The sequence below is a fragment of the Castor canadensis genome, chromosome 12, assembly GCF_047511655.1.
Source record: "Castor canadensis chromosome 12, mCasCan1.hap1v2, whole genome shotgun sequence".
NCBI classification, from domain to species: Eukaryota; Metazoa; Chordata; class Mammalia; order Rodentia; family Castoridae; genus Castor; species Castor canadensis.
In genome coordinates this window covers 84,176,703-84,198,622 of record NC_133397.1, presented here as the reverse complement: position 1 = coordinate 84,198,622, position 21,920 = coordinate 84,176,703, and the positions used below count along the sequence as shown (strand labels likewise).

Sequence of the window (21,920 nt, the reverse complement as noted above, 5' to 3'; positions counted from 1 at the left end):
CCTGCAGTTACCCACAGGTCCGCTCTGTCTCTTACACTTTGGCTTTTATATCACAGTGCATAGCTGGGACTTTACCACCTCCCAAAAGAGCCTTCCTTTGCTTTTGTAAATCTGGAATATTCTTTTTATCCTGATCTTCTGTTTCATGTTGTGACACTACTAATCTTTCCATCCTTCTAAACTTTTGATTCTTACTCGTTTTAAAATTTTTATAGCATATATTAATCATACAAAATAATGGGCTTCATGAAAACATGAACACATGTATATAATGTATTTGGTCACATTCACTCCCCCCATTACCTTCTCTTCTCCCTCGTTCTACACATGGGTGTTTCTCGATGCATAGCCCCTGAAGCAGCAGCTTCAGCATTGCCTGGGGATTGTTACTTGCTATGGCCTGTCCTCATCATGTTGAGGCCCCTAATACGGCACTATTGGGAGGTGGTACCTTTAAGGTGCTAGGTCATTAAGAGAGATGAAAGTTTTTCTTGCAGGAGTGATCGGGTCTCTCAGAACTGGGTTAGTTACAACAACAGTGGGTTGTTGCAAAGCAGAAAAGTCCCTCTTCTGTCTCTCCCTCACACACATGCTTCTCCACTCATGCTTACTTTCCTTCTGTTTTTCTGCCATGAGTTGACCACGTATGAGGCCCCCACCAGAAGCCAAGCAGATGCTGGCTCCATGCTTTTGACCTCCAGAACTGTAAACTAAATAAACCTCTTTTCTTTACAAACACACCAGCTTCAGATATTTTGTTATAGTGACACAAAACAGACTAAGACATTATTGATGCAAATCCTTGGGCCCCACCTCATGTCTACAAACTCATACACATGATGCTAGACTTTGGAAACCATTGCCGCTGAACATTATCCTTTCCCTGGGAGCCAGAGCACTGTGAGAAGCTGCATTCCCATGAGAGCCATTTGGCACAATGACACTATAGCATTCAAAATTCTCAATATTCACTCATCTGGCGCTCTATCCCTTCAGAAAATCTAATTTTATATTTATTGGGAAGCCACTATGTGCCAGCAAGTGGTCACTAGGATAACACATTTTAGAGATAGTGGCAATTCAAGAGGACCAATTAAATACCTGCTTTGGCATACTTGCCAGCAATTCCTTCCTTCCATTCAACATGGGGGAAACCAGGAGCTTCTCTTTCAACATAATGTTGAATAATTCAGCAGCACGCAATGTCTGATCTCCATGGGCCTCACTGGTGGCTTATGCATAATTCACTTATATCTAGTGCTATGGTTTGGAAATGGTCTGAAGGTGTCCCCCAAAGTTCATGTGCTGGATGTTTGGTTCCCAGTGTGGCAGTGTTGAGAAGCGGGGGAACCTTTAAAAGGTGGGGCCTAATGGAAGGTTATGGGTGCATTGCCTCTATGGGACTAATGCTGGCTTGTCATCAGAGCAAGTTGTTACAAAATGAAACCATCTCCTGCCCTTGGTTCTCTTCTGCATATAAGCCATTTTGCTTCTCTGCTATATTGTGACATAGCCAAGGGAACTTCACCAGAAGTCAAACAAATTGGGCTGCCTGATATTGGACTTGCAACCTCTTTTCTGTATAAAGTACTCAGCATCATGTGTTCTGATACAGCAACACAAAACCAACTAAGACATCTAGAAACCGTTCCCAGACTTCATCTCCACTCCCACAGGTAACACTAGAGAAGAACAGGGAAGCAGAAGGAACACCTTTCTTCATGGAACCCAAGCTGATTTCCCTCTCTGCTGCCTTTGTGTGGTGCTGGCTTTGGCTTCTGATCTGAGGGAGGCCTGACCCACCCAGGGCATGAAGGGAAGGCTGCTGCCCCACCAGAGTTCATTTCACCTACCGCACTGGTCTGCACAGACTCGTTCTCTGGTTTGGCTTTTATGTCAACAACTCCATCAGCATGGCGGAAGGAACAGTCAGCAAGGACATCATAAAATGACAGCTTCTGGGCCTTCAAGCCATATTTATGTAGCCACTTCTTAGAGTCCCAGGTGTCTTCTGGATTTGACTCATTCTCAACAGACGGTGCTTCTGACTCTGTTTTTAGAAATCAGTCCATCAGCCATTCATATTACACTGTCGACTTCATATTTACTGAGCTGGCACATGCTCTTTGTTAGATCACAAAGGTCACAATTCATTTTAGGAAATACACTTTCCAAAGCAGGACTGGCAAAGAATTAGGTCAAGCACTGGACAGCAGAAATCTGTTACTTTTCATCTCATTTCTTCCTCTACTCAAGTTGACTGGCCCCGTGCCTGGGTGGAGCTGGACAATAACTAAGGCTGTGTGTCAGGAGAACATTAAACTCAGGGTCACAAGGTCTGAGTTCAAGTCCTGATTCTATCATATTCTACCTTAGGCAAGCTGCTCAAAGTCAACTCATTTGACCTCTCTAACCTTAGTCTTTACCTGCAGTTAAAAGATGGTATCCACTTGGCCTTCCTAAGTACACTGTGGCAGTTCAGTGAAGAAAGTCATATGGAAGTGCTTTGTAAAGAGGGGGAAAGAGAAGTAGGGGCATGTAGTCTGTGGGGAGCTGAGGTCAGTCAGCCCGCAAAGGCTGGTAGGTTGGCTCTCACGAAGCCTCTTGATACCTTGGTGAAGTTGGAACCTGGCCCTCAGCTCTGCAGGCTCAGAGAGCTTATTCTTCAGCTCAGGCACCTGGATCTGTATCTAGGACATCTCACCTTAATCAGGCTCTCAGATTATGGTATAACCCAGAATGTCATTTGCCCAAATGTTGCCAGCCTAAGGCACATTCCCTTGCATAGTCACACCCAGTATCCAAGAAGGATTGGTTCCAGGACCCCCTGCAGATACCAAAATTCAAGGATGCTCATCTTGTATGTTTTCATGATGTAGAATTTGCAGATAACCTACATGTATCCTCCCATGTACTTCATATCATCTCTAGATGCCTTATATACCTAAAACAATGTAAGGGTTATGCAAATGTTTCTGTGGTGACAGAAAAAAATATCTGTATGTGGTCAGTACAGATGTAATTTTTTTTGTGAATATTTTTGATCCATAGTTGGCTGAATCTCAGATGTAAAGTGTGAGAATACAAAGCATTGACTGTAATTAAAAAGTAGTACCCACTATTATGGAAACAAATTATTACTCAGACTTAGCCCTTACTATATTTAAGGGGTTATATGATTAGAATAAGACTTGAAGAACTAACACAGTTTGAAGCCAATTATTGCTTAATAATCTGTAAAAGTGTTGCCTGTAGTGCTTCCTGTGAGGCATGTGCTCACATTTTAATAGAACGCCCATGGGAGAATTCATTCTGAAACCTACTGAAGTTAGAACTCATCAAAGAAGTTTGTTTCAGCTTTTGAACTTGAAACCAACATGGCATCAAAAGCCCCTTTGAGCACCATCCTGTATATCAGCAGTTGGTTTCCACTTGAATCACAAAGTGTCTGCAGTCACTCTTCTTGGGGAGCTCAGGTCAGAGGCCTCCCAGATCTTCTACTCCCTGGGGTTCCTTTGCAAGCTTTCCTGCATCGCAAAGAAGCAGGAAAAAATGGGGTGCAGCACTTTGTGGGGAGATCAGCCTCATTGCAGAAATGTTTTCGTGACTATCTTTCCTCCATTGTTAATTACTCTCTAAGCCCTCTTTATTCCTTCTTAGAGAGACATTTTCTTCCCTTCCTTTTTCCTGATCAGTAGTGTAATAGGAAATAAAAATTCATTCAATTATTTCCATACTTCTTTGATAAAGCACATACTTTATCGGATCCTTCTGCTCTGTGTTGCCTTGATTTCATAACAAAAGATGAGAGTCCTTGATCAAATAAAGGTTCAAGTTTATGATAAAAGAACATCCTAAAGACACATTCAAATCAATGCTCTCACAAGGGTTTTTAATGAGCCAGAGACTAACTTTTAACTCCCAGTTTCACTCAGGTCCAAGCAGTGCATCTCCTTGAGGGCAGGATTCAGGCTCCTGGTTGCCATCTGAAAAGGGGGCTCAGATGAATACCCCAAAGCAACTTGAACTTTCAAAAAGGAAAGAAGGGGCAGTCAAGCAATTACAAAGAGCCCAGGTGCCCCAAAGCTTGAAGAAAGGAGGGGAAAAAATGAAATCTCTTACTTTCAGTGCTAATTACACCGGTTAATGGCTGAGACTCATTTTCCCCAGGAGGGGCAGAGAAGGGCATCATCTGTTCATTAGAGTCACTTACTAAGGGGTCCCTTCCATTCCTCTGCAGTTATCTTAATTAAAAGTGTTATATGAATTCTCACCTACAGAGCCTCCATTTACTATGGAGGTGTGAGCTCACAGCTAATGCTCTATTTCCTATTCCACTTGACAGATTGCTAAAGATTTTCTTTCAGTTCTGGGGAGAGGGAAGCAGATGGTGGCGCACATCTTCACCTCAGAATTTACTTTCCTGGTTCTCCCCAACCTATTTATCAATCTCAAAACATTTTTCAAGGATTAAACTATATTGGCTAATGCTTTTGAAAACCATCACTACTATAGCTGGGACTATCAGTTGGGCATGGTTTATCACTGCTCACTTCCTTCTCCCATCCCTCAGCCCCCTACACTCAAGGTTCAGCTCCCCAGGAGCCCCAGGCCATCAAGGATTTGCAATACCCCTAACTGCCCTCCCCCACTGAAACCTCCTCCTCCATTGAAAGTTACTTGTCTGGTCTCTTCCTGCCATGCTAGGTCCAAGAGTTTTTCAAGGGCACTATCAGCAAACAAATAAACTAGATCTCTAGAGAGAGCATCAAGTTTGACTTTCCCTTGGCAGGTTCCACAAAACTGCTTTCACTGCATGCCAGTGGCTGCCACTCAGAAAGATTGCTCCTTAGGCAAAAGTATGGAAGCTTGAAAATAAAAGTCTCAGAAGATTCTTGGTCACAGGTCTTCTCTAGGCCTTTCCTCTGAGAATGAGTGGAGGAGGGGATTCAAAGCTGTTTGAGAATCCAAACCTGTTTAGCCCCAGAGTCTTTCTGCACAGGATACTGTAGAGGGATTGTATTTTATAGATTATAGCTTGGTATACATTGTCCAACACCCCTATTCATCACAGGTGCCATGAGACACTGAACAAACCCTTAGCCACCATAAGGGAAGTGGTATAGGAAAAGGATGGTGTGAAACAGTTGAAAAGGAAGGAGGAAAGAAGGCAGGAAGGGAAAAAAAGGGAGGGAGAGACAGACGGAGGGAGGGAGGAAAAGAGGGACAAGAGATAAGAAAGAAAAGAGACTTGAGGACATCTGGGAAGGGAGGGAGAAAGGCAGCAACTATCAGGAAAAGAAATCTGGGTCCCTCCTGCTGGTGAGATGGGTGAGGTTTGAGCCATGTGAGCCATTGAGCAGACAGCAGCTGCAGGGCCATAGCTCCTCTGAAGGTGACATGAAGCCTGTCCTGGTCTGAGGCCAGGGGCAGGTGGTGACAGAGTGGCATGAGACATGAGCAGCCTGTCCCTGAGCAGTTACACACTTTGGTGGGCTGTTGCCTGGTATTTTCAGTTACTCTATACTTGGTAAAGCACCATGTGCTAAGCAAATCTGTCTGGCACATCAGGGATGCTAGAAAAAGGGGGAGGACAAAGGAGATGGAAGACCATAACCCATCAATACTCTACAAAGCTGATTTGTTGCAGAAATGGGGTAACCAGGTGGTACACACATGAGGCCCGAGACCCATGGGATGTGATGGTCTGAAATCCCCTGTCTAATGTGTGACAGTGGCCAAATGAGCAGCTTTAATGTCTGTTCTGAGTGGACTGTCACATAACCTTGGAGAAGCCTTATTAGGGTTTGCAACCACTAACTTCATGGGAGAACTGGAGAGAATCCTGGTGAATTCTTGGCTCTGCCTCCCTGGAATGCTGTAAAATGATTTTACTTTCTCCTTGCAAAACTTATAAAATCAGAGTAAAACCTCTGTTGTAATGAAGGGCTCCATGGCTTATCCAACTTGTTTATAAACCAGTGGAAAAGATGATTCCAACCCTGAGGGCCCTAATTCCTATAATCCTCAAGTGCAGAGGGGGGAAAAGAGAAAAAGGAAATAAAGAGGCAGAAAAGAAGCAGATGTAAAAATAAAGAACAGAAAGCACCAATAATGAAAAGAACATGGGAGGGGAGCTGGCTGCCTTTTAAAGACATAATTCTACATTTCTCTCACTTGCTCTTTTGCTTCACAATTCTGAAAGAAGGAAGCCATTAAAAATTACTTTAGGCAAAGAATGACACAGTTGCAGGAAGAGCCTTTAAACTACAACACCTGCTGCCGACTACTGAGAAATACAGAATAGTCAATTTCATGACAAACCTGCAGGAAGACTGAGAATAAACCACCAATGGGAGTGCAGACAGAAGAAGAATAATTACAAAAGTCACTTTTTTTGCAGTTCTGAGGTTTGAACTCAGGGTCTTGAGTTTCTAGGCAGGCACTCTACCACTTGAGCCACCACCTCAGTCCTTTTGCTTTAGTTTGTTTTTCAGATAGAGTCTCAAACTTTCTTGCCCAGGCTGGCTTTGGACTGTGATCCCCTTGTCTCTGCCTCCTAAGTAGCAGGGATTATAAGCCTGCATCACTGCACTTAGTTCAAAAGTCATAATTTAAGGTGTCTATTTCTTTCTCTTTTTTTCCTTTTTTTCTTGTTTATTCATATGTGCATACATTGTTTGGGCCATTTCTTCCCCTAAGGTGTCTATTTCTAAATGGACATTTTGAATTGAAAATAGTTGAGAATCAATGAGGGAGGCACCAAATTGTACCTTAAAAAACTACTTTAAAAATAGCTAGAACATATGAAGACCTGGGTTCAATCTCCAGTACTGCCAAGAAAAATAAAAGCCACAATTTGGCAAGATAAACACAGAAAAAAAAGATGTTTGGTACAAAGTGGAAGAATTGAATTTAAGAAGTGATAAAAGAACTAATGGAGTAGGGAAAGGTAGGCTAGGACACCTGAAATGCACATGGTAAGTCATGAGGATTGGGCTATTGGTCTTTTTTACTGTTGAGTTGTGATAGTTCTTTAGATTTTTTGCACCTGCCTTACCAGATATATGATTTGCAAATAATTCCATTCTGTGGGTGGTCTTTTCATTTTCTTGATAGTGTCATTGAAGCATAAAACATCACAAATTTGTAAGGTCTGATTTGTCTCTTTTTTCCTTTGGCTGCCTATCCTGTAGCTGACATAAGTAAGAAACCATTGCCTAACCTAAGATTGTGGACATTTGTACATAGGTTTTCTTCTAAAAGTTTTAGCTTTTACACTGAGGTCTTTTTGAGTTAAGTTTTTGTTTTAAGTGTAAGGTCCAATGACGTTCTCTCAAGTGTGGGTATCCAATTGTTCCTGCACCATGTCTTAACAGATTGTTCTTTCCCCCCAAAATGATGCCCTTGATGAAAATCAATTGACAGTAAATATTCAGATTTTCTTCTGAGCCTTTAATCCTATTCCATTGATTTCTGTGTCAATCTTTATACCAGTATTTCATTGTCATTATTATAAGCCCAGATGGTTTTAAAGATGGGAAGTGTATGCCCTACAACTGTTTTTTTTTCCTTCAAGATTTGTTTTTGGCTATTCTGTATTCCTTGCATTTCTGTAGGAATTTAGGAATGGTTTGATAATTCCTGCCAAAAAGCCAGCTGGTATTTTGCAGGGATTGTGTTGAATCTGTAAGTGAATTTGAGAAGTATGTCCATCTTTACAATATTAGGTCTTCGTGAACATGAATGTCTTTCCATTTAGTAAGGTCTTGTTAATTTCAGTGATGTTCTATAAGTTTTTTTCACTGTCCAAGTCTTGTACTTCTTTCATTAAATTTGTTCCTAGTAGTTTAATTTTAATATTTTTATGCTATTTTAGGCAGAATTGTTTTAATTTCATTTCAAGATTGCTCATTGCTGGTATGTATAAATACAATTGATTACTGTCTATTGATGTTCTATTCTACAACCATGCTGATTCATTTATTAATCCCTTAGGATTTCTATATACATAACTATGTCATCTGCAAATAGAGATAATTTTACTTATTACTTTCCGATATGGATAGTTTACTTCTCTTTCTTGACTATCTGTTCTGGCTAGAATCTCCAGTATGCTGTTTAGTAGAAGTAGCAAGAGTGGACAGCCTTGTGTTTCTTCCTGACATTAAGGGGGATGTTCTCAGTCTTTCTACATCCATATTTCATAGATACTCCTTCTCAGGTTAAGATGATTACCTTAGATTCCCATTCAGTTGATTTCTAAAGAAATCATAACAGGCTATTATATTTTGTCAATTGAGTTTTTCTACATGTATTGAGGTGATTATTCTATTAATATAGTAAAGGATATTGATTAATTTTTATATGCTGAGCCAACCTTGTATTTCTTGGTTAAGTCCCACTTGGTCAAGATGTGTAATTCTTATTTCTTATTGGATTTCGCTAGCTAGTAATTTGCTGAGGATTTTTTTCATCTTTACTTATAAGAAACATAGTTTTTTTCTCATAGAATCTTTGGCTTTGATGTTAAGTAACAGTGGTCTCATAGATTTAGAAAGTATTTCTTTTTATGTTTTCAGAGATTGTGGTTTAGTGGTATTAATTCTTCTTTAAAGACTTGAAAGAACTCACTAGTGAAGATACCTGGTTGGAACTTCTCTTTGTGAAGAGGTTTTTCTTATTCAGTCTCTTAGAACAATGCAGAAGTTCCATTACTTCTTGAGACAGTTTTGACAGTCTGTATCTTTCTAGGAATTTGTCCATTTCCTCTAGGTTATCTCATTTGTAGACATATAGTTGTTTAAAGCAGTCTCTTACAATTTCTGAAATGTTTGTAATTATATTAGTAATATGTCTCTCTCTCTCTCTCTCTCTCTCTCTCCCCCTCTCTTTCTGTTTCCCCCCCTTCTTCCCTCCCTCCTTCCCTCAGTGTAGTTAAGGATTTTATAGGTATTTTATTGATCTTTTAAAAGAACCAATGTCTGGTAGATTTGGTTTTCTCTATTGTTTTCTACTTTCTATTTGATTATATCTTCTCCAATCTTTATTATTGCCCCCCTTCTGCATTTTGTTTGCTTAATTCCTGATTTCTTAAGGCAGAAGATTAAATTATTGATTTGTGATCTTTCTTCTTTTTAATATAGGTATGTATTAAGATAAACTTCCCTCCAAAGCACTGCCTTAGATACATCCCATAAATTTTTGTATGTTGAACATTTTGTTTTCATTAATCCTAAAGTATTTTCGGTTTTCCAATTTAGCGTATTTCACCCATTGGTTATTTTGGAGTATGTTGCTAAATAGTCACATATTGTCAATATCCAAAAATCCCTTCTTGTACTGATCATACTTTCATCCCGTGTGATCAGAGCAGGTAATTTAAATTGATTGAGGCTTGTTTGTGATCTGGTATGTGGTCTGTCTAGGAGAATGATGCATGTATACTTACTGTGTGTTCCGCTGCCTATAGTGTTCTGGAGATGTCCACGAGGTTTAGCTGATTCATCGTGTTACTCAGATTTCTGTTTCCTTGGTGATATTCTGCTAATTATTCTACCCATTATTGAAAGGAGGATAATGAAGTCTTCAACTGTTGTTGAACTAGAGGAGAACTTTCAATTCTGTCACTTTTTTTGTTTCCTATTTTTGGGGATCTGTTGTTCTACACACATATATATAATTTTTATATCCTTTTGGTAAATTAACTCTTTTGTCATTTCCAGATATCCTTCTCTGTTTCTAGTATAACTTCTGTCTTAAAGACTATTTTGTCTGAAATCAGTATAGCCACTTCAGCTCTTTTTTGTTACTATTTGTATGGTATAGTTTTTCCATCATTTACTACTATTCTGTATCTTTCAACCTACTTTAATCCTGTATCTTCCAATCTACAGTGTGTCTCTTGTATAATCCAACTTGTATAATACAGTTGGATTTTTTTTACCCATTCTGCCTATTTCTGCCATTCAGTCGAAGTATTTAATCCACTTATATTTAATATAATGAATGATATGGCAGAATTTACTTCTGCCATATTGCTATTTGTTTTCTATATGTCATATCCTTTTTATTCTTCTATAATTGCCTTATTTGTGCTAAGTACATATTTTCTAGCATATCATTTTATTCCCATGGCTTTATTTTACTATTTCCTTATGTTATTTTCTAAAGTAACTTCCTTGGAGATTATAATTAACAATTCATTTTATCAAAATCTTGTTCAAATTATATCAATTTCAATAGTACAGTCATATGTCAATTGGGTGATGGGGATATGTTACGAGAAAGGGAACTGTTGAGCAACATTGTCATTTTGTGAAAGTTATACAGTGTACTTCCACAAACCTAGATGATATCGCCTACCAAACACCTGGGATATGTGGAATAGCCAATTGCTCCTAGGCTGTAAACCTATACAGCACGTTTCTTCACTGAATGCTTCAAGCAACTGTAACATAATGTTAAGTACAATGTCATTAGATGATAGCAGGTTTTCGGCTCCATTATTATATTATGGGATCAACAAGCAGAATAGTACAGCGGAAGCATGCCAAGATCATATAATCTTATTGGATCACCACAGTATATACAGTCTATCATTGATCAACGTGTCATTATATGGCACATGTCTGTATAAAAAATGTTGAATCTATGTAGCTCCTTTCTCTTCCTCCTCACTGTGCTGTTATTCTCATACAAATCATAGGTTTATATATGGGCCATCACCACAGATTTAAGGTTATTGCTTTACGAACATTGCCTTTTTAAATCAGATAAAAGAAAAAACAGCATATCCTATTTAGAGTCACTGAACTTCCTGGATAGGTAAAATAAGGTTTTCATCAAATGTGGGAAGTTTCCAGTCACTTTTATACAAATATTCTCTCTGCTACTTTTCTCTTCCTCTCCTATTTTTCTAGTACTCCTATTATTCATATATTGGTATATTGATGATTTCCTATAGGCTCTGTTCATTTTTCTTCACTGTATTCATTTTTTCCCTAAAAATGGGTAATTTTAAGTGAACTATCTAAAAGTTCATTGATTTATTCTTAATCCTGGCCAAATCTGGTGGTGAATTCCTTTAGTGGATTTTTTATTTCAATTTTTTTTACTTTCCAACTCTAGAATTTCTATTTGGTTCTTTTTAAAAATCTCTCATTAATATTCTGTATTTGGTAAGATACTGTACTTACATTTTTTTCCTTTAGTTCTTTGTTTGTGACACATGTTTAGCTGTCATTATTTACATATAATAATCATACAAATCAATAGAATTCACTATGACATTTCCATACATGTGGCATTGTGCACTAATCATGTCCATCCACTCTTCTTCTACCCTCACCTCTCACCTAGGTGTTTTTAGTCTTTTCATTATTGAAGAGTTCAAAAATATCAGATTTGTTGTGATTTCCCAACAACTTTCTAACAACATGATATTAAATTGACATTTTATCATACCTTGCATCACATTCCAGTATCTTTCCTAAACTAAATGTATCACATCTACAAAATTCTAGTGGACCAATTCTCTCACTATGTGGAGAAATATTTGACTCTTAATTCTGACTTGTGAAAGCACATCTAATGCAGATGTTTTGTTGTATGTGTATTTTTTTCCCTATAAAATACAGAAGTCACTATCAAGGAGAAAATGCATGTTTCAGTAAATATAGTCTTGGTCCTTTCTATCACTATTTCTTGCTTCATATTAACCAGCCTTATCAGTATTCACTTAATTGTAAGGAAAGCTTAAAGGTATAAAAGCATTTATTTAGAAAATGCAAATTCTGGGAAAGAATATGATTTTACCCTTTGCCTTGTGTAAAGTGTGAAATTTGACAAATGTATCACTTACTTCTGGTTGCATAAGAAACCAGCCTTGCCCCAGATCTTATCGTGCAGTCCTAGTTGAGCAGAGAAAGTGTTAAAAAAAAAAAGATACCTTCTTGAGAAGGTAAACATATACAGCAGACCCTTGCTGGGCATAAGCCTGGTTCCAAGGAGACAGTTGTTGGGGAAACCCACACAAATGCTCAGGATGCATAGAGTTCAGTATTGTACGGAGGATGTTTGATTAATTTTCCCAGAATGCCACCCAACCTCCACTAAAGACATGCTGCCTTTCAATAAATTTTAAATCTTCACTTTATCAAATTAAGCACATTACATGTCTTTTGTGTTTGGGAGGATTACCATAACTTTTACCTTGCTTTGGGACATTAATTGCTTTTGAGGAGGTATATTTTCATAAAATTAAGGACAGGGAAATATTCCACAGATCACACAATGATTCAAACACAGCTGACAATAATGTGGGACTGACTTAGAGCTTCTCTGCATCAACTGCACAATGCACATGTGGGAATTAAAAAAATATTTTTGAAATTTCTTTTGATATTTATTTTTTTATCTTGATCAGACTATGCTCAAACTATGTGCAAATAAATCTTTGAATAAGGCAAGTTTACTGTACAAACACTCTGTAAACTTGTTCTACACTTGACTTGTAATTCACCATGTTGGTCAAAGTCTTCCTCTAGCGTATCAATTGGACATCTACCATTACGTGAGACAGAAAACTCCAGTGACAGGTTCTTCTCTATAAAAACCAGAAGCCTAAGAACTCAAGGTCAAAGATTCGGAAACATGGGATTCCCACTTAATATTTATCTTTATACCAAGGATATTCCTTTTACCCCAACAATGTGTCACTAACAGGGATGTGAATTCCAGGCCTGCGTAGTCAGTCACCTCCCTTACTTCTCTGTGGGGGTCTCTCAAAGAAATTCCATTCTCAATAGATCAAAACAAGATTCGTCATCTTTCCAAGCCTGGTTGTTCTCAGCACAGTGGACTGCACCATATCCATAAAAGAACTTACTTTACACACCTCCATCTCTACCCCTAAGTCCAGCCAGTTCAATGACTGAATCTTCCTTCAGAGCTGTCCATGTAGCACCTTCTTCACATGCTACCCTCTAGTCCAGGGTGCCATGATCTCTCATTTCTACTAACTTCTTAACTCTCTGCCCTCCCAACCCCCATTCTTATTTGCCCTTCCTCTCCACCTTGTTTCCTATCCAGGGGAAAGTGATTTTCAGATGCAAATCTGATCTTATTTCTCTGCTTAAAATCCTCTAGTGACTGACCACTGGTATTAAATTGAGGGATGACATCTGTACCATGGCCTCTTCCCCACAGGATCTAGTCCCTCCCTATCTCTCCAGATTCATCATTGAGCTCTGAGCTCCAACCACACTTCTTTCCCAGTTGTTCTAAAGTGTCAAGCTTCTTCCTGCTTCAAGGAATATTCCTTTCTGCCAGGTATATACTACCCTTATATGAAATCCCTTCACCTTATCTCTCAAATACTTAGATATCATCTCTAAGATCATTTTCTTAGAGAAGCTTTCTTTGACCCTAGAGAAACTTCAGGAGTTTCTACTTTTCCTTAATCATTATGCTCCAGTTGGTAATTATTTTCATGTCCATTTGATTTTCTACCTTCACTGAGCAAGAAATGGTCCTATAGCTCCTGTTCTATGAGAGTCCATTCCATGTCTACTTTATTCACCGTCTAGCCCAGAGCTACATATAGTAAGCAGTCAAAAATGAAAAAATATGGCACATGCCTATATGCCTAGCACTTGGGAGGTTGAGGCAGGAGAATAGTGAGTTAGAGGCCAACTGGGCAACATAGCAAGATCCTGTCTCAAAAGTAAGTAAATAAATAAACAAACAAATAAGTGGATTAATCTTTTCTGTCTGGTTTTAAGTGTTTTTAAATTTAATTTTCACAACAGCCCTGCGATGTAAGTGTCATTACCATCCATATTTTGTAAGTAAGGAAACTGAGGCACAGATAATAAGTGTTTTGCACAGAATCACATGGTAGGAATGGGCAAAGCCAGGTTCAATATATTTCTAACTCCAAATCTGTGTATTTTGCCACTACCGAGCATTATGAAGAAATCTTGCTGGTTGTTTAATATAATTCCAATAAATATAAGCATCATCCCCTCTTTGTTTAAAAATTATGTTCTCGAAACTCCTATTCAGACACTGGTTGGAGCTGCCTGTCAAGCTTGAATGAGCTTCCTTGTCTTTTGACATTGAGTTTGATATTTTGAGTCAAATCTTGAGTCAAGGTGGTCATCTTTGGGACTATCCCTGTTGGTGAAGAAAGCATGACTACTCAACATGATTAAGCTAATTAACTCTGGTGGCTCATGAAATCTCTGAACTGTAGCATCATACAAGAAAAAAGGGTACAACTTCTCTAACTTTGACAAGTTCTTTAACATTTTGTGAGAAAAGTCATGTTCTTGTTTCAGAGCCATGCCTGGATCATACACACATACAGGATGATCAGGCATGATAACACCCATGTCTCTGAGCAGTATGGTGCCTCAGAAATAATTTTATCATAAATGTCTTAAGGTATAATTGGTATAAAATAATACAAAGACATTTAAAATATACAAGTTGATATATGTGCAGTTAGGTTTTGTGTTTATCTTGCTATTTTTTTTCTATTGTCCCTGTGTGTTCCTTGTTTTCTTTATTATTATTTTATCTTTCTATTTTCTATTGGTCCTATCTGTTCTTTGTTTTCTTTTTTATTTTTTTTCTGACAGTTTTTGAGTTGAACATTTTAAATTCTGTCTTATCTCCTTTATTAGATTGTTTTGGTATTTTAGTGGTTGTTTTAGGTTAAACATGCATGCATCTTCAACTTATCATGGTCTAACTTAAAGTAGCATTTGCATACATAATATGTACTAGTGACAAATTCTTTCAGATTATATTTGTCTGAAAATGTTTTTATTTTGCCTTTCGAAAAAGATGTTTTCCAATCAATATAAAATTCTAGGCTATAATTTTAAGGTACTGAAAAAAACCAAAAGATGCTGCTCTATTGTCTTTTCATTTGAATGACCAGTCTGCAGTCACCCTTTCTTTGTTCCTTTGTACACAATAGTTCTTTGTTCCTCTGGTTGCTTTTAGGACAACAAAGCAAACTAATTAGGATGTCCCTTGGTGTAGTTTTTCATTTTCTTACACTTAGCATTCATGGAACTTCTTAGACCTCTGGGTTTGTAGTTTTCATCAAATTTGGAAAATTTCAAAAATTCTTTCTTTCTTTTTCTGTTTCCTGTTCCCTTTCTCTCTTCTTGCTCCTGTAACTCCATCTCCATGTGCATTTGACCACTTGAGTTGTACCACAGCTTGCATATGCTCTTTTATTTCTTTGTTTTCATTTTTAAAATTCTTTCTTCTCTATGTGTGTCATTTTTCTATAGTTTCAGCATAGTTTGTACTACTGTCTTCAAGTTCACTGATCTTTTCTCCTGCACTATCTAATCTGCCATTGAGTAGAGTTTCATCTAAGATATTTTCTTCTCCATAGGTTTGATATGTGTCATTTTTTGTATCTTCCCTGTCTCTATTTAACTTTTGAAAATATGGAATATGTTACAACTTTGAATGCCTTTTCTGACAATTCTAATATCTGTGCCAGTTCTCAGTCAAGTTTGAAAATAGTTTTTACATATTAAATGAGACATAAATCATAAAAGTCATACCTACTAATGGAGTACATGTAATACCCCAATATATACATGCAGTGTGCAATGCTCACATCAAGTCAAATATATTTATCTCCTCAAACATGCATTGTCTCTCCATGGTGAAAACCTTCAATATCCTTCCTTGTAGCTTCCTGAAGTATACAGTACTTCATGGGATACACAGTCCATCTGGTCTAGGGTACAATTTAACTCTGCAGTTTCTTTGTCTGGATGACCCATCTATTGTTGAAAGTGGGGTTTTAAAGTCTACAGCTTTTAGTTTTAGACTCTATCTCTCCGTTTAAGTCATTACTATTTGCTATATATATTCAGGTATTCTGCTGTTGGGCATGTACATATTTAGAATTGTTATTTCTTTTTGAAAAATTGATTCCTTTATCATTATGTAATAACTTTCCTTATTTCTTTTTACTACTTTTGATTTAACGTCTATTTCATTTGATACAAGTATGGCTACCCCTTCTTTCTTTTGGAGTCCATTGGATGCAATCACTTTTTCCATCCCTTCATTTTCAGTCTATGTGTGTCCTTAGAGGTGAAGTGAGTTTCTTTTTCTTTTTTTTGTGGTACTGAGGTTTGACTCAGGGCTTCACACTTGCTAAGCAGGCACTTTGCCACTTGGGCCATACTGCCAGCCCATGAAGTGAGTTTCTTAAAGCAACATATAATTGCTGTTGTTGTTGTACTTTTAATTCATTCAGTCACCCTGTCTTTTGATTTTTATTTATTTATTTTGGTGGTACTGGGGCTTGAACTCAGGGTTTCACACTTGCTAGGCAGGAGCTCTGTTGGTTGAATCATACCTCCAGCCCTCACTCTGTCTTTTTTTCCTTTTTTAAAATTTATTTAATTTTATTTTATTCATAAGTGCATACAATGTTTGGGTCATTTCTCCCCCCCTTCCCCCCACCACCTTCCTAACACCCCCACCCCCTCCCTTACTCCCCTAACCCCTCACTACCAGGAAGAAACTATTTTGCCCTTAACTCTAATTTTGTTGAAGAGAGAGTATAAGCAATAATAGGAAGGAACAAGGGTTTTTGCTGGTTGAGATAAGGATAGCTATACAGGGAGTTGACTCGCATTAATTTCCTGTGCGTGTGTGTTACCTTCTAGGTTAATTCTTCTTGAACTAAACTTTTCTCTAGTTCCTGGTCCCCTTCGCCTATTGGACTCAGTTGCTTTAAGGTATCTGGTTTAGTTTCTCTGTGTTGAGGGCAACAAATGCTATCTAGTTTTTTGGGTGACTTACATATCCTCATACCTTCCTTGGGTGTTCTCACTTTTCAAAGTCCAATCCCCTTGTTGTGTTTGCCCTTGATCTAATGTCTGCATATGAGGAAGAACATAGGATTTTTGGTCTTTTGGATCAGGCTAACCTCACTCAGAATAATGTTCTCCAGTTCCATCCATTTACCTGCGAATGATAACATTTCATTTTCTTCATGGTTGCATAAAATTCCATTGTGTATAAATACCACATTTTCTTAATCCATTCGTCGGTAGTGGAGCATCTTGGCTGTTTCTATAACTTGATTATTGTGAATAGTGCTGCAATAAACGTGGGTGTGCAGGTGCCTCTGGAGTAACCTGAGTCACATTCTTTTGGGTATATCCCCAAGAGTGGTATTGCTGGATCATATGGTAGATCTATGTTTAGATTCTTAAGAAGCCTCCAAATTTTTTTCCAGAGTGGTTGTACTAGTTTACATTCCCACCAGCAGTGTAAGAGGGTTCCTTTTTCCCCCGCATCCTCACCAACACCTGTTGTTGGTGTTGCTAATGATGGCTATTCTAACAGGGGTGAGGTGGAATCTTAGTGTGGTTTCAATTTGCATTTCCTTTATTGCTAAGGATAGTGAGCATTTTTTCATGTGTTTTTTGGCCATTTGAATTTCTTCTTTTGAGAAAGTTCTGTTTAGTTCACTTGCCCATTTCTTTATTGGTTCATTAATTTTGAGAGAGTTTAGTTTTTTGAGTTCCCTATATATTCTGGTTATCAGTCCTTTGTCTGATGTGTAGCAGGCAAATATTTTCTCCCACTCTGTGGGTGTTCTCTTCAGTTTAGAGACCACTTCTTTTGTTGAGCAGAAGCTTTGTAGTTTTATGAGGTCCCATTTATCTATGCTATCTCTTAGTTGCTGTGCTGCTGGGGTTCCATTGAGAAAGTTCTTACCTATACCTATTAATTCCAGATTATTTCCTACTCTTTCCTGTACCAACTTTAGAGTTTGGGGTCTGATATTAAGATCCTTGATCCATTTTGAGTTAATATTGGTATAGGGTGATATACATGGATCTAGTTTCAGTTTTTTGCAGACTGCTAACCAGTTTTCCCAGCAATTTTTGTTGAAGAGGCTGTCTTTTCTCCATCATATATTTTTAGCGCCTTTTTCAAAAACAAGTTGTTATAGTTGTGAGGCTTCATATCTGGGTCCTCTGTTCTGTTCCACTGGTCTTCACGTCTATTTTTGTGCCAGAAGCATACTGTTTTATTGTTATTGCTCTGTAATACAGTTTGAAGTTGAATATTGTGATACCTCCAGTGTTGTTCTTTTTGCTGAGTATTGCCTTGGCTATTGATGGCCTCTTGTGTTTTCATATAAATTTAACGGTAGATTTTTCAATCTCTTTGATGAATGTCATTGGGATTTTGATGGGAATTGCATTAAATATGTAGATTACTTTTGGGAGTATAGACATTTTTACTATGTTGATTCTACCAATCCATGAGCATGGGAGATCTCTCCACTTTCTATACTCTTCCTCAATCTCTTTCTTCAGAAGTGTATAGTTTTCCTTGTAGAGGTCATTCACATCTTTTGTTAGGTTTACACCTAGGTATTTGATTTTTTTTGAGGCTATTATTTTTTTTTTTTTCTGATGTTGACTTTTTTTTTCATTTTTCTTTTATTATTCATATGTGCATACAAGGCTTGGTTCATTTCTCCCCCCTGCCCCCACCCCCTCCCTTACCACCCACTCCACCCCCTCCCGCTCCCCCCCTCAATACCCAGCAGAAATTATTTTGCCCTTATCTCTAATTTTGTTGTAGAGAGAGTATAAGCAATAATAGAAAGGAACAAGGGGTTTTGCTGGTTGAGATAAGGATAGCTATACAGGGCATTGACTCACATTGATTTCCTGTGCGTGGGTGTTACCTTCTAGGTTAATTCTTTTTGATCTAACCTTTTCTCTAGTTCCTGGTCCCCTTTTCCTATTGGCCTCAGTTGCTTTAAGGTATCTGCTTTAGTTTCTCTGCATTAAGGGCAACAAATGCTAGCTAGTTTTTTAGGTGTCTTACCTATCCTCACCCCTCCCTTGTGCTCTCGCTTTTATCATGTGCTCATAGTCCAATCCCCTTGTTGTGTTTTCCCTTGATCTAATGTCCACATATGAGGGAGAACATACGATTTTTGGTCTTTTGAGCCAGGCTAACCTCACTCAGAATGATGTTCTCCAATTCCATCCATTTACCAGCGAATGATAACATTTCGTTCTTCTTCATGGCTGCATAAAATTCCATTGTGTATAGATACCACATTTTCTTAATCCATTCGTCAGTGCTGGGGCATCTTGGCTGTTTCCATAACTTGGCTATTGTGAATAGTGCCGCAATAAACATGGATGTGCAGGTGCCTCTGGAGTAACAGTTTTTGGGTATATCCCAAAGAGTGGTATTGCTGGATCAAATGGTAGATCGATGTCCAGCTTTTTAAGTAGCCTCCAAATTTTTTTCCAGAGTGGTTGTACTAGTCTACATTCCCACCAACAGTGTAAGAGGGTTCCTTTTTCCCCGCATCCTCGCCAACACCTGTTGTTGGTGGTGTTGCTGATGATGGTTATTCTAACAGGGGTGAGGTGGAATCTTAGTGTGGTTTTAATTTGCATTTCCTTTATTGCTAGAGATGGTGAGCATTTTTTCATGTGTTTTTTGGCCATTTGAATTTCTTCTTTTGAGAAAGTTCTGTTTAGTTCACCTGCCCATTTCTTTATTGGTTCATTAGTTTTGGGAGAATTTAGTTTTTTAAGTTCCCTGTATATTCTGGTTATCAGTCCTTTGTCTGATGTATAATTGGCAAATATTTTCTCCCACTCTGTGGGTGTTCTCTTCAGTTTAGAGACCATTTCTTTTGATGAACAGAAGCTTTTTAGTTTTATGAGGTCCCATTTATCTATGCTATCTCTTAGTTGCTGTGCTGCTGGGGTTTCATTGAGAAAGTTCTTACCTATACCTACTAACTCCAGAGTATTTCCTACTCTTTCTTGTATCAACTTAAGAGTTTGGGGTCTGATATTAAGATCCTTGATCCATTTTGAGTTAATCTTGGTATAGGGTGATATACATGGATCTAGTTTCAGTTTTTTGCAGACTGCTAACCAGTTTTCCCAGCAGTTGTTGTTGAAGAGGCTGCTATTTCTCCATCGTATATTTTTAGCTCCTTTGTCAAAGATAAGTTGCTTATAGTTGTGTGGCTTCATATCTGGATCCTCTATTCTGTTCCACTGGTCTTCATGTCTGTTTTTGTGCCAGTACCATGCTGTTTTTATTGTTATTGCTTTGTAATATAGTTTGAAGTCAGGTATTGTGATACCTCCTGCATTGTTCTTTTGACTGAGTATTGCCTTGGCTATTCGTGGTCTCTTGTGTTTCCATATAAATTTCACAGTAGATTTTTCAATCTCTTTAATGAATGTCATTGGAATTTTGATGGGAATTGCATTAAACATGTAGATTACTTTGGGGAGTATCGACATTTTTACTATGTTGATTCTACCAATCCATGAGCATGGGAGATCTCTCCACTTTCTATAGTCTTCCTCAATCTCTTTCTTCAGAAGTTTATAGTTTTCCTTGTAGAGGTCTTTCACATCTTTTGTTAGGTTTACACCTAGGTATTTGATTTTGTTTGAGGCTATTGTAAATGGAATTGTTTTCATACATTCTTTTTCCGTTTGCTCATTGTTAGTGTATAGAAATGCTAATGATTTTTCTATGTTGATTTTATATCCTGCTACCTTGCTATAGCTATTGATGATGTCTAGAAGCTTCTGAGTAGAGTTTTTTGGGTCTTTAAGGTATAGGATCATGTCGTCTGCAAATAGGGACATTTTGACAGTTTCTTTACCTATTTGTATTCCTTTTATTCCTTCTTCTTGCCTAATTGCTCTGGCTAGGAATTCCAGTACTATGTTGAATAGGAGTGGAGATAGTGGGCATCCTTGTCTGGTTCCTGATTTTAGAGGGAATGGTTTTAATTTTTCTCCGTTAAGTATAATGCTGGCTGTAGGTTTGTCATATATAGCTTTTATAATGTTGAGGAACTTTCCTTCTATTCCTAGTTTTCTTAGAGCTTTTATCATGAAATGATGTTGGATCTTATCAAAGGCTTTTTCTGCATCTATTGAGATGATTAAGTGGTTTTTGTCTTTGCTTCTGTTAATGTGGTTTATTACGTTTATTGATTTTCATATGTTGAACCACCCCTGCATCCCTGGGATGAAGCCTACCTGGTCGTGGTGAATAATCTTTTTGATGTGTTGCTGAATTCGATTTGCCATTATTTTGTTGAGGATTTTTGCATCAATGTTCATTAAGGAGATTGGCCTATAGTTCTCCTTTTTGGAGGTGTCTTTGCCTGGTTTTGGGATAAGTGTAATACTGGCTTCATAAAATGTGTTTGGCAGTTTTCCTTCCCTTTCTATTTTGTGGAACAGTTTAAGGAGGGTTGGTGTCAGTTCTTCTTTAAAGGTCTGATAGAATTCAGCAGAGAATCCATCAGGTCCTGGACTTTTCTTTTTGGGGAGACTCTTGATTGCTGCTTCAATTTCATTTTGTGTTATAGGTCTATTCAGGTGATTAATTTCCTCTTGGTTCAGTTTTGGATGATCATATGTATCTAGAAATCTGTCCATTTCTTTTAGATTTTCAAATTTATTTGAATATAGGTTCTCAAAGTAGTCTCTGATGATTTCCTGGACTTCCATGGTGTTTGTTGTTATCTCCCCTTTTGCATTCCTGATTCTACTAATTTGGGTTTTTTCTCTCCTCATTTTAGTCAGGTTTGCCAGGGGTCTATCGATCTTGTTTATTTTTTCAAAGAACCAACTTTTTGTTTCATTAATTCTTTGTATGGTTTTTTTGGTTTCTATTTCGTTGATTTCAGCTCTTATTTTTATTATTTCTCTCCTTCGATTTGTTTTGGGATTTGCTTGTTCTTGTTTTTCTAGGAGTTTGAGATGTATCATTAGGTCATTGATTTGGGATCTTTCAATCTTTTTAATATATGCACTCATGGCTATAAACTTTCCTCTCAAGAC

The 21,920-nt window shown here is 37.9% G+C and overlaps 1 protein-coding gene across 1 annotated transcript in view; it reads right to left on the bottom strand.

The window, feature by feature from the left end:
* Vwa3b (von Willebrand factor A domain containing 3B) overlaps positions 1 to 21,920 on the bottom strand; it is a 225,483-nt gene that overhangs the window by 114,643 nt on the left and 88,920 nt on the right. Inside the window, exon 8 of the mRNA XM_074050295.1 lies at positions 1,854 to 2,050. Coding sequence (XP_073906396.1) covers positions 1,854 to 2,050 — 197 coding nt within the window. The remainder of the gene's footprint in view (positions 1 to 1,853; positions 2,051 to 21,920) is intronic.